Consider the following 18,247-nt stretch of genomic DNA (forward strand, 5'->3'; position numbering starts at 1 on the left):
CTAGCTTGAGATCATGAGATCATGACCCCTTGTTCTGATGTTGCTGTTTTGTGAAAAAATGTTTCCAGCCTCAGCTTTAAATCCCTTAAACGATCACTAAAGTCAAAATTAAACTTTCATGATTCAGATAGTGCATAGTTTTAAGAGACTTTCCAATTTACTTCTATTATCAAATGTTGCACATTCTTTTTATATATACACACTTTCTGAGGTACCAGCTCCTACTGAGCATGTGCACAAGTTAATAGGGTAAATGAATACTAGTCTGTGATTGGCTGATGGTTGTCACATGATACTGGGGGCTGGTAAATGGGGGGGAAATAAACTTTTCAGAATTTTTTTTTCTGCTTATTTGAAATGTAGAGTAAGTTAATTAATTATTTAATTGTACTGTATTTAGTAATCCTTTAACCCCTTAGTGACCAGACCACTTTTCCATTTTCTGACCGTTTGGGACCAGGGCTATTTTTACATTTCTGCTGTGTTTGTGTTTAGCTGTAATTTTCCTCTTACTCATTTACTGTACCCACACATATTATATACCGTTTTTCTCACCATTAAATGGACTTTCTAAAGATACCATCATTTTCATCACATCTTATAATTTACTATAATTTTTTTTTATAAAATATGATTAAAAAATGGAAAAAAAAGCACTTTTACTAACTTTGATCCCCAAAATCTGTTACACATCTACAACCACCAAAAAACACCTATGGTAAATAGTTTCTACATTTTGTCCTGAGTTTGGTATATTTCATGCCACCATTTCACCACCAAATGCGATCAAATAAAAAAAAAATGTTCACTTTTTCACAAACTTTAGGTTTCTCACTGAAGTTATTTACAAACAACTTGTGCAATTATGGCACAGATTGTTGTAAATGCTTCTCTGGGATCCCCTTTGTTCAGAAATAGCAGACATTTATGGCTGTGGCATTACTTTTTGGTAATTAGAAGGCCGCTAATTCTGCTGCGCACCACACTTGTATTAGGCCCAGCAGTGAAGGGGTTAATTAGGTAGCTTGTAGGGAGCTTGTATGGTTAATTTTAGCTTTAGTGTAGTGTAGTAGACAACCCAAAGTATTGATCTAGGCCCATTTTGATATATTTCATGCCACCATTTCACTGCCAAATTTGATCAAATAAAAAAATTGTTAACGTTTTCACTAACTTTTGGTTTCTCACTAAAATTATTTACAAACAGCTTGTGCAATTATGGCACAAATGTTTGTAAATGCTTCTCTGGTATCCCCTTTGTTCAGAAATAGCAGACATATATGGCTTTGGCATTGCTTTTTGGTAATTAGAAGGCTGCTAAATGCCGCTGTGCACCACACTTGTATTATGCCCATTGCCCAGCAGTGACAGGGTTAATTAGGTAGCTTGTAGGGTTAATTTTAGCTTTAGTGTAGAGATCAGCCTCCCACCTGACACATTCCACCCCCTGATCCCTCCCAAACAGCTCTCATCTCTCCCCCACCCCACAATTGTCCCTATCATCTTAAGTACTGGCAGAAAGTCTGCCAGTACTAAAATAAAAGGCTTTTTTTCATTTTTTTTTTTTTTTTTAAATATATATTCTGCTGTTTAAGATCCCCCTTAGCCCCCAACCTCATTGATCCCCCCCCCCCCCCAAAGAGCTCTCTAACCCTCCCCCAACTAACTATTTGTCACCATTTTGGGTACTGGCAGCTGTCTGCCAGTACCCACTTTGCATTTAAATGTGGCTTTTTTTTAAATAAACCACTGATTTTTTGTAGTGTAGCTGCCCCCCCTCCATACCCTACCCCCTCCACCTCCCATATCGATTTGAAAAAATTATTTCCGCTCTCCCACTCTCCACCGCCATCCATCACTTCAAATTTGTAAAGTATCCAGATAGCGGGCGCGCGCCCGCACACGCTCGCTCTCCCGTGCGACAACCGACAATCATTTCCGACTGCTGGCCGGAAGTTTGCCAGCTATGGGCCGCCCACCCGCCTCCCTGCAACTGCTCCCACCCACCAACGATCGGCACCATCGCTGGCTGATGCAGAGAGGGCAACAGAGTGGCTCTCTCTGCATCAGTGTGCCAAAAAAGGTATTGCAGTGATGCCTCAATATCGAGGCATCACGGCAATACCTTAAAAGTTGCTGGAAGCGATCAGGATCGCTTCCAGAGCTTCAAAGCCCAGAGGACGTGCCAGGCACGTCCTTGGTCGTTAAGTGACATCCAATGAAGGACGTGCCTGGCACGTCCTTGGTAATTACTGGGTTAATATACTTGAAGGTTTATTTTCCTCCCTCTCCCTTTACTTATTAAGACTTTGCATATTATGGTCATGCTGTCTGTCCATTTAAGTATTTTCTTTTTTTAGAAATAACAAATTATATAGATGTCTGTTCCAATGATAATAAATGTAGGAAGTTCACAAAGGACATTTACCAGGACCTTCTGACACCAGTTTAATATAGATAGCACTGTTTTACAGTGAAGAAAACTATACAATTTCCTGTGTATCTAATTTATGTTGTAACAGATACTATTTATGTCTTAAGGGATTTAAATGGTCTTTGTCAACCTTCGGAGAATGTTAATTTTCTTGGGAAAGTATAAATACATTTCTACAGATCTGCCTATATTACCATATTTCATAGTCTGCTTATTAAACAGGCTAACAAGAGGAGCAGACAACTATGGGAGTATAAATTTGTGTTCTCTATGGATTACCAGTCACAAGACATCCATTATAGAGAGAACAGACAGATTTACTGAGCGTTGTCCATTATCCCATTATATCTACGATGGATTTCACAGACATTCTTTCAACCATGCATATCTTAGTATTTGTAAATATATTTGGTGTCCATGGTTACTTTTTTGTACTTTTGTTTTCAAAGATGTGTTAGATTCTTTTTTCAGTACATAGTATTTATTTCTAAGCAAATATAAATGGAATTTATTAGGGTAGGTGATGTCTTCCTCTTAACAAGCAACAAAAGAGGCTATGTACAAATCCAGGATTCTTTTCTTTCTAGGAAAGGGTAGGGGCAATCCATCCAATTGGATTCTGTATAACCAGAGTAGTTCTCTATAATAATATTAATTTAATATATTTAACTCATTATGGGCCAGATTACAAGTGGATTGCTAAATAACATTCCCGCTCAAGCATTGACTGCGCTAAAAGTAAGCTTTTTGCATGCGTTGGGTTGCACTCATATTATGAGTTGAACATAAACTAAAAAAAAAACCTAACATTACTTTAAAAAAGAATACAAAATTACAGAAAATAAAAAAACCTACATTACAAAAAAAAAGAAAAAAAAAACATTACAAAAAAACAAACAAAAACTTTTTTACATTTTGGTGTGGGTATTTGTGATGAAGGGCTACTGGCCACTGAGGAAGTGTTAAAGATAAACTAAATACACCAGTAGAAGAGTTTATAAGTTGTATCTCATCGGAGACACACAATAGATCATTGTACAGCCTATTTGTACATCTGTCCACAAAAGACCTCAGCAAACAGTGTTTTCACAGCAGAGAATTCTTGGTAAGGATATGCAAATGAACATCTCAATGGAGAAAAATACATTTTTAATTGTTTTGACTATTTTGTTAATAGATAGCATTTTTGAACTTAGAATACATCTGTAATATTTTTTTCTAAATATCTTTTGTATTGATTTAAACAGTAGCTAGCCTTGTCTTTTAAACTCAGATTGTGACCTTTGTTCATATGTAAATTCTTATATAAGACAAAAAAACCTTCATCAGCAGTGGATATATTTGTACAGAGTATCAAAGTCTCATAGTGAATTCTTATTCTTTATCTGAGTCTCTAGAGTTTTCTCATATTGCCTGACACGATTCAAACTGAAAACAAGAATTAATTTCAGTATATAATAACATGGGGTCTGTATAAATAAAGTGACAGTCAATTTTTGTTTTACATGAGTAGTGAGATTTTTTAAAACAGTAACACTTTTTTTTTCAGTTAACCCTCTATTCCCCTTGTTTTTCCTTGGATGAGACAATCTTTGATATTGTTATCCTGAGATATTCATTGTGTTCTGGTGTCTGTATATTATTGTAATTAACCAGCTTTTTGTTACTGAATCATTTTTTACAATTCATACTTTCAAAGTGACTATGGGCTCCATGTTCTCAGAATTGAGTGCTGCTATTGAGCCCTTATGGGGCAGGTTTACTCATGCAAGCCTGCTTTCTGTATGTAGGAAGCAGCAATCATTAAACCACTGCTTCTTACTCTCTTCTGGGTGATTGACAGGCCCTGCTTGGGATTGATGATGCACAAGCAGTGCTCTACATTCATTGCCCATTCACTATGAAGACAGGTGGGAACCTTGTCTGCCCTCAGCATAAAACATGGTGCCCTATATCTCTTCTTCAGGTTTAGAGACCTTAAAACTTTAAAGATTAAGGGCTTGATTATAAATGGCGTGCTAGCGATGTCGGGTTTTTTGTGGCCGTTTGCATTCTGCCTGTATTACAATTTGAAATTAAATGTGAACATGTGAGCACAATCACAATTTACACTAGAATGATTACCGTGACTTTAGAGCTGTTACGCAAGTCAAAATAGTGTCACCAAACATATGAAAAATACATTTATAAGTACAGTTACACTCATGATAACACTATCTAATAAGAATTATTTTTAAAAAAATTGCAATAAAACGTTATCTGCGATATCAGTTAAAAGAAAAAAAAAGGACTGCAAAGGGCTTTAACATAGGGATCCATAGGAACATATGTATAAATATATGTAGGTATATAAATATATATGCATGCATTTCTATACATATGTACAGTATACAGTCATGGCCAAAAATATTGGCACCACTGCATTTCTGTCAGATAATGCACCACTTCGCCCAGAAAATTGTTGCAATTACAAATTGTGGAAAAGCATGGACAATCTCAAGGTTGCAAGTCCATTTCCAGAGATCTCAATGTTCCTGTGTCCACTGTGAGCAACATTGTCAAGAGGTTTGCAGCCCATGGCACTGTAGCTGATTTCCCTGGACGTGGACAAAAGAGAAACATTGATCAAAGATTGCAACAAAGGATTGTTCAAATGGTGGATAAAGAACCTTGATCAACTTCCAGACAAAGTCAAGCTGACCTTCAGGCACAGGGTACAAAGGTGTCGGCTCGCACTATACGTCGCCATCTGCATGAAAAGGGACAGTATGGTAAGAGACCCAGGAGGACCCCACTGCTGACAGAAACATAAAAAAGTCAGATTGGAGTTTGCCAAAACTTACCTGAAGAAGCCATAATCCTTTTGGGGGAATATGCTGTGGACAGACTGAAAAAAAGGAAAGCTTTTTGCTAAAGCCCATCATTCTACTGTTTTCAGAAAAAGAAAAGAGGCTTTTAAAGAAAAAAATATACAGTCCCTACGGTCAAACATGGTGGATGTTCACTCATGTTTTGGGGTTGCTTTGCTGCTTCAGGCACTGGATGTCTTAACTGTGTGCATGCCATTAGGAAATGTAAAGACTACCAAAGACTTCTGTGGTGCCATGTAGGGCCCAGTATCAGAAAGTAACCCTTCCAATATGAGAGACCTGGAGCAGTTGTACATCTGTCCACAAAAGACCTCAGCAAACAGTGTTTTCACAGCAGAGAATTCTTGGTAAGGATATGCAAATGAACATCTCAATGGAGAAAAATACATTTTAATTGTTTTGACTATTTTGTTAATAGATAGCATTTTTGAACTTAGAATACATCTTTAGTATTTTTTTCTAAATATCTTTTGTATTGATTTAAACAGTAGCTAGCCTTGTCTTTTAAACTCAGATTGTGACCTTTGTTCATATGTAAATTCTTATATAACACAAAAAAAAACCCTTCATCAGCAGTGGATATATTTGTACAGAGTATCAAAGTCTCATAGTGAATTCTTATTTTCTAGAATAAACAAACCTAATATGACTGTTTCCCCCCTTAACATAAAGGTACCCTAGCAGCATCAGTAATGCAATTCTTTATCAGGGTCTCTAGAGTTTTCTCATATTGCCTGACACGATTCAAACTGAAAACAAGAATTAATTTCAGTATATAATAACATGGGGTCTTTATAAATAAAGTGACAGTCAATTTTTGTTTTACATGAGTAGTGAGATTTTTTAAAACAGTAACACTTTCAGTTACCCCTCTATTCCCCTTGTTTTTCCTTGGATGAGACAATCTTTGATATTGTTATCCTGAGATATTCATTGTGTTCTGGTGTCTGTATATTATTGTAATTAACCAGCTTTTTGTTACTGAATCATTTTTTAAAAATATACTTAGGGGCTTGGTATCTTGAAAGTGTTTAAGTGAATGTAAATTTTGATGCTAAAGTGTCCGGTTTTTAAAAATGTGATTAAAAACAGGAGCACTTTAATTCATCAAAATTTACATTTCACTCGTGTTGTGAAAAAATACTTACCTTTTAATCTTGACTGTCACTCCAGCTTCCTCCGCCCGTCGCAAAGTCTCTTCCTGGGTCTAAAATGAGGAATCCGGCTTCCACCAATCATGGCTTCAAATCAGACACAGATTTCCCCGGGGGGAAGCCGTGATTGTAGGATGACGATCCATCATTTCTGATGTCAGAAATGGCTTTGCGATGACCGGGGGAAGCTGGAGCGGCTGTCAGGTTTAAAAGGTAAGTATTTTTTCACAATGAGTGAGATGTACATTTTGATGAATTAAAGTGCCCCTGTTTTTATTTGAATTTTTAAAAACCGGGCACTTCAGCATCAAAATTTACATTCACTTTAAGTTATGTTGGGTAAATCCAATGATAACAATCCCAATTCCAATACTTATTCAAGGTCCAAAAGTACGCAGCAATAACACTTTTATTGTGCCAGCAAGATGATATAAGTACAATTCATACTTTCAAAGTGACTATGGGCTCCATGTTCTCAGAATTGAGTGCTGCTATTGAGCCCTTATGGGGCAGGTTTACTCATGCAAGCCTGCTTTCTGCAATGTAGGAAGCAGCAATCATTAAACCACTGCTTCTTACTCTCTTCTGGGTGATTGACAGGCCCTGCTTGGGATTGATGATGCACAAGCAGTGCTCTACATTCACTTCCCATTCACTATGAAGACAGGTGGGAACCATAAAACATGGTGCCCTATATCTCTTCTTCAGGTTTAGAGACCTTAAAACTTTAAAGATTAAGGGCTTGATTATGAATGGCGTGCTAGCGATGTCGGGTTTTTTGTGGCCGTTTGCATTCTGCCTGTATTACAATTTGAAATTAAATGTGAACATGTGAGCACAATCACAATTTACACTAGAATGATTACCGTAACTTTAGAGCTGTTACGCAAGTCAAAATAGTGTCACCAAACATATGAAAAATACATTTATAAGTACAGTTACACTCATGATAACACTATCTAATAAGAATTATTTAAAAAAAAATTGCAATAAAACGTTATCTGTGATATCAGTTAGAAGAAAAAAAAAGGACTGCAAAGGGCTTTAACATAGGGATCCATAGGAACATATGTATAAATATATGTAGGTATGTAAATATATATGCATGCATTTCTATACATATGTACAGTATACAGTCATGGCCAAAAATATTGGCACCACTGCATTTCTGTCAGATAATGCACCACTTCGCCCAGAAAATTGTTGCAATTACAAATTGTGGAAAAGCATGGACAATCTCAAGGTTGCAAGTCCATTTCCAGAGATCTCAATGTTCCTGTGTCCACTGTGAGCAACATTGTCAAGAGGTTTGCAGCCCATGGCACTGTAGCTGATTTCCCTGGACGTGGACAAAAGAGAAACATTGATCAAAGATTGCAACAAAGGATTGTTCAAATGGTGGATAAAGAAACTTGATCAACTTCCAGACAAAGTCAAGCTGACCTTCAGGCACAGGGTACTAATGTGTCAGCTCGCACTATACGTCGCCATCTGCATGAAAAGGGACGGTATGGTAAGAGACCCAGGAGGACCCCACTGCTGACAGAAACATAAAAAAGTCAGATTGGAGTTTGCCAAAACTTACCTGAAGAAGCCATAATCCTTTTGGGGGAATATGCTGTGGACAGACTGAAAAAAAGGAAAGCTTTTTGCTAAAGCCCATCATTCTACTGTTTTCAGAAAAAGAAAAGAGGCTTTTAAAGAAAAAAATATACAGTCCCTACGGTCAAACATGGTGGATGTTCACTCATGTTTTGGGGTTGCTTTGCTGCTTCAGGCACTGGATGTCTTAACTGTGTGCATGCCATTAGGAAATGTAAAGACTACCAAAGACTTCTGTGGTGCCATGTAGGGCCCAGTATCAGAAAGTAACCCTTCCAATATGAGAGACCTGGAGCAGTTGGCGAACGAAGACTGGTCAAAAATTCCTGTAGAGAGGTGTAAGAAACTCATTTATGGTATCTACTCTCCCTAATTAAATCTCTAACTTTTTAAATGGGTTGTAGTTATCAACTACAAAAATAGCTATTTCATATTTACATATAAAACTAATAGAGCAATTTCCCGTTCAGCTGTTATAACAAGTCACTGAAAACTCAATAAGGAGAAACCATTTTTACAGTACAATGTCCCTTTAATAATTTAGAATAATTGTATCATATAAATCATCTCCATTCTTATATCTGCCTACCTCCCAACATTTGTGGATTGGCATTAGGGACTCAGGAGTTAGAGGGGGGCCGTAACTGTGTTGGGCAAGGCAGAATTACAGTGGATAGTGGATCAGATTTCTGGGTAGTTCATGGGCATGTCTTGGTGGCCTGACACCATTTGTTGGAATGGCAATAATGAAAATAGGTTTTGTAAACAACGTATTCTAATAGTTCAGCTGTTGTACTAAACCTTTTTGGAAGCATCTAAAGAATGCGTTTTGGATACCCAAGTTTGAGAATAGTAGGGTTAATAAAATTGACCGCTTCATTGATTGTCATACCTGTACTGTAAGTGGCATTTGATGCAGTTGAGCATTGCTTTGTTAGAGGATTTATACAAATAATAAAAGTAATTCATGTCATAGAAGCATTAATAATATAGACATTGCACATAGTATGTTTTATACATTTGTTTGCAAGCCACAGATTGTTATGCACTATAACTGCATCAGTTAGGCTATAAAGTATTTATTTCAGCACGTATTGTTTATATATATTTTCACTGAGCTAATGATAATTCACTTAAAACATTTTTCCATTATATCATTATTAGTCTATAAATTTAACCAATAGTAGCTGAGTGACCAATAGTTGTATGCCCTATATACCTCATTAACAGGCATTTTCTTTGTAACTGAGGGGAAGGGAACTGAAAGATATGCATGTGGGACTGAGTTAGATTAGCTAAGTATAAATCATTTAGTTTCACAAATTGCCTTCACTTTAGTAGTGTATATGTTGCTATCATTATTTAAATGCATAAAAGAATATACATTTGTAAATTGTGTTAATCCTAACAAAAAGGAGAGTTAAAGAGTGAGGATGGTATAAAATACATATATCTAACTATCTATCTATCTATCTATCTATCTATCTATCTATCTATCTATCTAACAAGAGAATTGCATTGAGCAAGATACATTTAAAAGGGACCACAGTATTTTTTTTAATGCCAAAACTTAAATTAGATATTTCAAAAATTATGCAAAAACTCATGTATTTTTTAAGGATTGGCAGACTGCTGGGGAATTCTTTTTTAGTGCAAAGTATTGGGGAAGTATATAAGGTGCATATCCACTAAATACATATAATTACCAGGTTTTCTATTGTTTTTATGTTTTATTGGATAAGCCTTGCATTTCAAAAAACCTGTGTGAAGCCTTTTGCATGTCTTGCACTGAATTAAAATAGGCCGTAAAAATAGATAACTTTGAATGAAATTTAAAAAAAGATATTTTGTTTTTGGCAGGTTTTTCAAGTTGCATACTTTATCATCAAAGCTGCAAATTCACCAAGACCGGGAAACTGGATTTTAGAACGTTCTCTAGATGGAGTTGAGTTTATGCCCTGGCAGTATTATGCAATTAGTGACAGTGAGTGCTTGACTCGTTACAACATCACGCCAAGACTTGGGCCACCAACCTATAAGAGAGATGACGAAGTGATCTGCACATCTTATTATTCTAGACTTGTACCACTGGAACACGGAGAGGTAATATTATATGCTTTCATAATTAATATATATATATATTTATGCTATATATATAAGTAATATGACCTGCTGTTTACTTAAAGGGTTAGTAAACCTTAAAATTAATGTTATATAATTCTGCATTTTTAACAAAAAACGCAGTTTTACAGACCCGCTCTCTGCGCTCTGCCGAGCGGGTCTGCTTTTTTTACACAGCGCATCGGGCCAGCTGTATAGTCACAGCCTGGCCCGACCGCGCCATAAGACTAAGTGCAGCTCGCTCCTGTCACAGAATATTCTTAATCTAATTTATAAATGAATATGTGGCTATGGTATAAACAAAAACAATGAGCAGAAAATATATAAATTATTCAAAAAAAAATAATAGAAAGTTAAATATAAGCACTTCATCAAAGTCCATATTTAGTTGAACCACAGTTAAATATTTTACAGCAAATTAGGGGAATTCATACATTCTTTAGCCTGCTTGCTTTTTACTAGGCCAGTGTTTTTCAATTCCAGTCCTCAAGGACTCCTAATAGGTTAGATTGAAAGGAATTCTGATATTCTGCATCATCCAATTAACTGATCAGGCGCTATGACATGAGCAGGAGAGGGTCATTTCATTTTTGTTGTTGTGACTACTTAATAAAAAGTGTTTAATTAAATAATAATGAGTTATTTTTCTAAACATATTTTAAATCATATGCTGTACTAGTGGAATTCATTACACTACACTCTATATATCAGTATTATGTAGAAATAAGATTTAAAAAAAAAAATACCACCAAATACTGAAAATTACAGATTTAATTATATAGTAAAATCTGTAGTAAACTAAACACATTGATGGGATAATTGGTTAGTTGGATTTCTAAAGCTGCTTGCTTTTGAAGCCTAGATACAAGCAGACACCTCTATAGAATTTTGAAAGCGGAATCTATAACATCTTTCACTTTGTTTTCATAGTTTATCATCATTAAATTGACCATTTTTAATCTTGCATACTTTATTCCTTTTTGAAACCACTTCTTCATATACCACTAAAAAGTGTTTTGAAAATTAAGCAAATGTTCAAAGAAAACTAGAATAATCACGTACATTTTACTTGACTCACTTTGATTAGTTTTTCTTTGATAATAAATTAAATGTGTATTTATTAAGAAGTATGGTCCTATTTTTACATAAACCTATCTGTTGGCACTGACATTGCAGATGTTTTAAACAGGGATCAAAAACAAATAACTGTAATAATTTAAGCTATATAGAGACCAAGTTTGCATATAGATAAAAAAATGTATATGAGTTATTAACCTATTGTAACTTCTCGAATAGAGATTTTGGGGTTTCACTAGTTGTGACATTAAATTATTTTAGAAAAATAGTAACATATCTGTTTATTTTGTTTCCTTTTCTTTTAATTCAAGATTAAAACTTTAGCATTTTCTAATTCTCAGAACCTGAAATGCACCCTGCTAATTTCTTAAAGTTAACCCTGCTACATAGCTTCCCCTAATTGGTTTTAATTTATAACAACTGTAAAACAAGGCATTTTATACTAACATTCAGCAAGATTACAAGTTTTGCACTATACCGGGTGCGTAAATAACACAAAAAACTTTCAGAGCGCTGCAATTACAAGTTAAGCCAAAACCTTATTTTGTTGTCCGGTATGGTGCGATAAGCTCCATAACGCACAAAACCCAAGGCCTGACTTGATGTGCTCGTGCACACTTTGCCCCATAGACATCAATGGAGGGAGAGTGTTAGAAAAAAACTAACACTTGCGATCGTGGAATGGCGATCACCATAACGCAACCCCATTGATGTCTATGCGGAAAAGAAGTTATGTTAAAACCTAACACCCTAACATAAACCCCTAGTCTAAACACCCCTAATACTCCGTTCCCCGACATCGCCGACACAAAATAAAATGATTATGATCATTGCTAGCCTTGTTGTCTGCATACTCAAGCCCAGATTGGTTCCTTAAAATAGGGCAAATGATGAATGGAGTTTTGTCTATTGTAAAACATTTGAAGTAAAAAAAAGGTGTTTATTTAAAAAAAAAAAAAAAAGGTTTGTAGCAACACTACAGAAATGTCTTGTAATTACAATATGTTTACTTGCATTACAAATAATATTTCTTCTGTTAAGTGTGATCAGTCCACGGGTCATCATTACTTCTGGGATATTAACTGCTCCCCTACAGGAAGTGCAAGAGGATTCACCCAGCAGAGCTGCATATAGCTCCTCCCCTCTACGTCACTCCCAGTCATTCTCTTGCACCCAGCAACTAGATAGGTCGTGTGAGAGGACTATGGTGATTATACTTAGTTTTATATCTTCAATCAAAAGTTTGTTATTTTAAAATAGCACCGGAGTGTGTTATTACCTCTCTGGCAGAGTTTGAGGAAGAATCTACCAGAGTTTTGCTATGATTTTAGCCGGAGTAGTTAAGATCATATTGCTGTTCTTGGCCATCTGAGGAGTGAGGTAAACTTCAGATCAGGGGACAGCGGGCAGATGAATCTGCATAGAGGTATGTAGCAGTTTCTATTTTCTGACAATGGAATTGATGAGAAAATCCTGCCATACCGATATAATGTCATGTATGTATACTTTACACTTCAGTATTCTGGGAGAATGGTACTTCACTAGAATTACACTGTAAGAAAGACATAAAGCTGTTTAATAACTAGAGATTATGTTTAACGTTTTTGCTGGAATGTAAAATCGTTTTCATTTGCTGAGGTACTGAGTGAATAAATGTTTGGGCACCATTTTTCCACTTGGCAGTTGCTTAAATCTGTTTTTTCTGTCAGTTTCTGTTCTCCCTCACTGCTGTGTGTGTGGGGGAGGGGCGCTTTTACTATGCATCAAATATTTCAGTCAGCAACTCATTGTATTCCCTGCATGATCTGGTTCATCTCTACAGAGCTCAGGGGTCTTCAAAACTTATTTTGAGGGAGGTAATTTCTCTCAGCAGAGCTGTGAGAATTATAGTTTGACTGAAATAAAAACTTTTATTCTGTAATTTGTTTCCTGCTTTCAGAAATTGTTATCTTTGCTAATGGGATTAAACCTTTGCTAAAGTTGTGTTGTTTACAAGGATTGAGGCTATAACTGTTTCAATTTATTAATTTTTAACTGTCATAGATCTTCTGTGCTTCTTAAAGGCACAGTACGTTTTAATATTATTCTATTTGAATTGTATTTCCAAGTTGCAAGTTTATTTGCTAGTGTGTTAAACATGTCTGATTCAGAAGATGATACCTGTGTCATTTGTTGCAATGCCAAAGTGGAGCCCAATAGAAATTTATGTACTAACTGTATTGATGCTACTTTAAATAAAAATCAATCTGTACAAATTGAACAAATTTCACCAAACAACGAGGGGAGAGTTATGCCGACTAACTCGCCTCACGTGTCAGTACCTACATCTCCCGCTCAGAGGGAGGTGCGTGATATTGTAGCGCCGAGTACAGCTGGGCGGCCATTACAAATCACATTACAGGATATGGCTACTGTTATGACTGAAGTTTTGGCTAAATTACCAGAACTAAAAGGTAAGCGTGATCACTCTGGGGTGAGAACAGAGTGCGCTGATAATATTAGGGCCATGTCAGACACTGCGTCACAGGTGGCAGAACATGAGGACGGAGAACTTCATTCTGTGGGTGACGGTTCTGATCCAAACAGACTGGATTCAGATATTTCAAATTTTAAATTTAAACTGGAAAACCTCCGTGTATTACTAGGGGAGGTGTTAGCGGCTCTGAATGATTGTAACACAGTTGCAATACCAGAGAAAATGTGTAGGTTGGATAAATATTTTGCGGTACCGACGAGTACTGAGGTTTTTCCTATACCTAAGAGACTTACTGAAATTGTTACTAAGGAGTGGGATAGACCCGGTGTGCCGTTCTCACCCCCTCCGATATTTAGAAAAATGTTTCCAATAGACGCCACCACAAGGGACTTATGGCAAACGGTCCCTAAGGTGGAGGGAGCAGTTTCTACTTTAGCTAAGCGTACCACTATCCCGGTGGAGGATAGCTGTGCTTTTTCAGATCCAATGGATAAAAAGTTAGAGGGTTACCTTAAGAAAATGTTTGTTCAACAAGGTTTTATATTGCAACCCCTTGCATGCATTGCGCCGATCACGGCTGCAGCGGCATTCTGGATTGAGTCTCTGGAAGAGAACATTGGTTCAGCTACTCTGGACGACATTACGGACAGGCTTAGAGTCCTTAAACTAGCTAATTCATTCATTTCGGAGGCCGTAGTACATCTTACTAAACTTACGGCGAAGAATTCAGGATTCGCCATTCAGGCACGCAGGGCGCTGTGGCTAAAATCCTGGTCAGCTGATGTTACTTCTAAGTCTAAATTGCTTAATATACCTTTCAAAGGGCAGACCTTATTCGGGCCCGGGTTGAAAGAGATTATCGCTGACATTACAGGAGGTAAAGGCCATGCCCTGCCTCAGGACAAAGCCAAAGCCAAGACTAGACAGTCTAGTTTTCGTTCCTTTCGTAATTTCAAAGCAGGAGCAGCATCAACTTCCTCTGCACCAAAACAGGAAGGAGCTGTTGCTCGCTACAGACAAGGCTGGAAACCTAACCAGTCCTGGAACAAGGGCAAGCAGACTAGGAAACCTGCTGCTGCCCCCAAAACAGCATGAATTGAGGGCCCCCGATCCGGGATCGGATCTAGTGGGGGGCAGACTTTCTCTCTTCGCCCAGGCTTGGGCAAGAGATGTTCAGGATCCCTGGGCGCTAGAGATAATATCTCAGGGATACCTTCTGGACTTCAAATACTCTCCTCCAAGAGAGAGATTTCATCTGTCAAGATTGTCAACAATCCAGACAAAGAAAGAGGCTTTTCTACGCTGCGTACAAGAGCTCTTGTTAATGGGAGTAATCCATCCAGTTCCACGATCGGAACAGGGACAGGGGTTTTACTCAAATCTGTTTGTGGTTCCCAAAAAAGAGGGAACTTTCAGACCAATCCTGGACTTAAAGATCCTAAACAAATTCCTAAGAGTTCCATCGTTCAAGATGGAGACTATTCGGACAATTTTACCTATGATCCAAGAGGGTCAGTACATGACCACTGTAGATTTAAAAGATGCTTACCTGCACATACCGATTCACAAAGATCATTACCGGTACCTAAGGTTTGCCTTCCTAGACAGGCATTACCAGTTTGTGGCTCTTCCATTCGGATTGGCTACAGCGCCAAGAATCTTCACAAAGGTTCTGGGTGCTCTTCTGGCGGTACTAAGACCGCGGGGAATCTCGGTAGCTCCATACCTAGACGACATTCTGATACAAGCTTCAAGCTTTCAAACTGCCAAATCTCATACAGAGTTAGTGCTGGCATTTCTAAGGTCACATGGATGGAAGGTGAACGAAAACAAAAGTTCACTCGTTCCACTCACAAGAGTTCCCTTCCTGGGGACTCTTATAGATTCTGTAGAAATGAAGATTTACCTGACAGAGGACAGGCTATCAAGACTTCAAAGTGCTTGCCGCACTCTTCATTCCATTCAACACCCGTCAGTGGCTCAATGTATGGAGGTAATCGGCTTAATGGTAGCGGCAATGGACATGGTACCCTTTGCACGCTTACACCTCAGACCACTGCAACTGTGCATGCTAGGTCAGTGGAATGGGGATTACTCAGACTTATCCCCTTCTCTGAATCTGGATCAAGAGACCAGAAATTCTCTTCTATGGTGGCTTTCTCGGCCACACCTGTCCAGGGGGATGCCATTCAGCAGACCAGACTGGACAATTGTAACAACAGACGCCAGCCTTCTAGGTTGGGGTGCCGTCTGGAATTCCCTGAAGGCTCAGGGACTATGGAGTCAGAAGGAGAGTCTCCTGCCAATAAACATTCTGGAATTGAGAGCAGTTCTCAATGCCCTCCTGGCTTGGCCCCAGTTGACAACTCGGGGGTTCATCAGGTTTCAGTCGGACAACATCACGACTGTAGCTTACATCAACCATCAGGGAGGGACAAGAAGCTCCCTAGCTATGATGGAAGTATCAAAGATAATTCGCTGGGCAGAGTCTCACTCTTGCCACCTGTCAGCAATCCACATCCCGGGAGTGGAGAACTGGGAGGCGGATTTCTTAAGTCGTCAGGCTTTTCATCCGGGGGAGTGGGAACTTCATCCGGAGGTCTTTGCCCAAATACTTCGACGTTGGGGCAAACCAGAGATAGATCTCATGGCGTCTCGACAGAACGCCAAGCTTCCTCGTTACGGGTCCAGATCCAGGGATCCAGGAGCAGTCCTGATAGATGCTCTGACAGCACCTTGGGACTTCAGGATGGCTTACGTGTTTCCACCCTTCCCGTTGCTTCCTCGATTGATAGCCAGAATCAAACAAGAGAGAGCATCAGTGATTCTAATAGCACCTGCGTGGCCACGCAGGACTTGGTATGCAGACCTGGTGGACATGTCATCCTGTCCGCCTTGGTCTCTACCTCTGAAACAGGACCTTCTAATACAGGGTCCCTTCAAACATCAAAATCTAACTTCTCTGAAGTTGACTGCTTGGAAATTGAACGCTTAATTTTATCAAGACGTGGGTTTTCTGAGTCAGTTATTAGTACCTTAATACAGACTAGGAAACCTGTTACCAGAAAGATTTACCATAAGATATGGCGTAAATACCTACATTGGTGTGAATCCAAAGGTTACTCTTGGAGTAAGGTTAGGATTCCTAGGATATTGTCTTTTCTACAAGAAGGTTTAGAAAAGGGTTTATCTGCTAATTCATTAAAGGGACAGATCTCAGCTCTGTCCATTCTGTTACACAAACGTCTGTCAGAAGTTCCTGACGTCCAGGCTTTTTGTCAGGCTTTGGCCAGGATTAAGCCTGTGTTTAAAACTGTTGCTCCACCATGGAGTTTAAACCTTGTTCTTAATGTTTTACAGGGCGTTCCGTTTGAACCCCTTCATTCCATTGATATAAAGTTGTTATCTTGGAAAGTTCTATTTTTAATGGCTATTTCCTCGGCTCGAAGAGTCTCTGAATTATCAGCCTTACATTGTGATTCTCCTTATTTGATTTTTCATTCGGATAAGGTAGTCCTGCGTACTAAACCTGGGTTCTTACCTAAGGTAGTTACTAACAGGAATATCAATCAAGAGATTGTTGTTCCTTCTTTATGCCCAAATCCTTCTTCAAAGAAGGAACGTCTACTGCACAACCTGGATGTAGTCCGGGCTCTAAAATTTTACTTGCAGGCAACTAAGGAATTCCGACAAACGTCTTCTCTGTTTGTCATTTACTCTGGGCAGAGGAGAGGTCAAAAAGCTTCCGCTACCTCTCTTTCTTTTTGGCTTCGTAGCATAATTCGTTTAGCTTATGAGACTGCTGGACAGCAGCCCCCTGAAAGAATTACAGCTCATTCTACTAGAGCTGTGGCTTCCACTTGGGCCTTCAAGAATGAGGCCTCTGTTGAACAGATTTGCAAGGCTGCAACTTGGTCTTCGCTTCATACTTTTTCCAAATTTTACAAATTTGACACCTTTGCTTCATCGGAGGCTATTTTTGGGAGAAAGGTTCTTCAGGCAGTGGTTCCTTCTGTATAAAGAGTCTGCCTATCCCTCCCGTCATCCGTGTACTTTTGCTTTGGTATTGGTATCCCAGAAGTAATGATGACCCGTGGACTGATCACACTTAACAGAAGAAAACATAATTTATGCTTACCTGATAAATTCCTTTCTTCTGTAGTGTGATCAGTCCACGGCCCGCCCTGTTTTTAAGGCAGGTAAATATTTTTTAATTTATACTCCAGTCACCACTTCACCCTTGGCTTTTCCTTTCTCGTTGGTCCTTGGTCGAATGACTGGGAGTGACGTAGAGGGGAGGAGCTATATGCAGCTCTGCTGGGTGAATCCTCTTGCACTTCCTGTAGGGGAGCAGTTAATATCCCAGAAGTAATGATGACCCGTGGACTGATCACACTACAGAAGAAAGGAATTTATCAGGTAAGCATAAATTATGTTTTCCTACACTTTCTATGATATTTTATACTTGTGAACACCTGGATTAAGACATTAAATTGAACAATGTTTATGGCAC

The 18,247-nt window shown here is 38.3% G+C and overlaps 1 protein-coding gene across 1 annotated transcript in view; it reads left to right on the forward strand.

The window, feature by feature from the left end:
• The window catches only part of LAMA1 (laminin subunit alpha 1), a 289,080-nt gene that overhangs the window by 86,105 nt on the left and 184,728 nt on the right, over window positions 1-18,247 (forward strand). Inside the window, exon 4 of the mRNA XM_053714935.1 lies at window positions 9,921-10,163. Within this exon, the coding sequence (XP_053570910.1) occupies window positions 9,921-10,163 (243 nt within the window). The remainder of the gene's footprint in view (window positions 1-9,920; window positions 10,164-18,247) is intronic.

This window comes from Bombina bombina, chromosome 5 (assembly GCF_027579735.1).
Source record: "Bombina bombina isolate aBomBom1 chromosome 5, aBomBom1.pri, whole genome shotgun sequence".
In the NCBI taxonomy this organism is placed as follows: domain Eukaryota; kingdom Metazoa; phylum Chordata; class Amphibia; order Anura; family Bombinatoridae; genus Bombina; species Bombina bombina.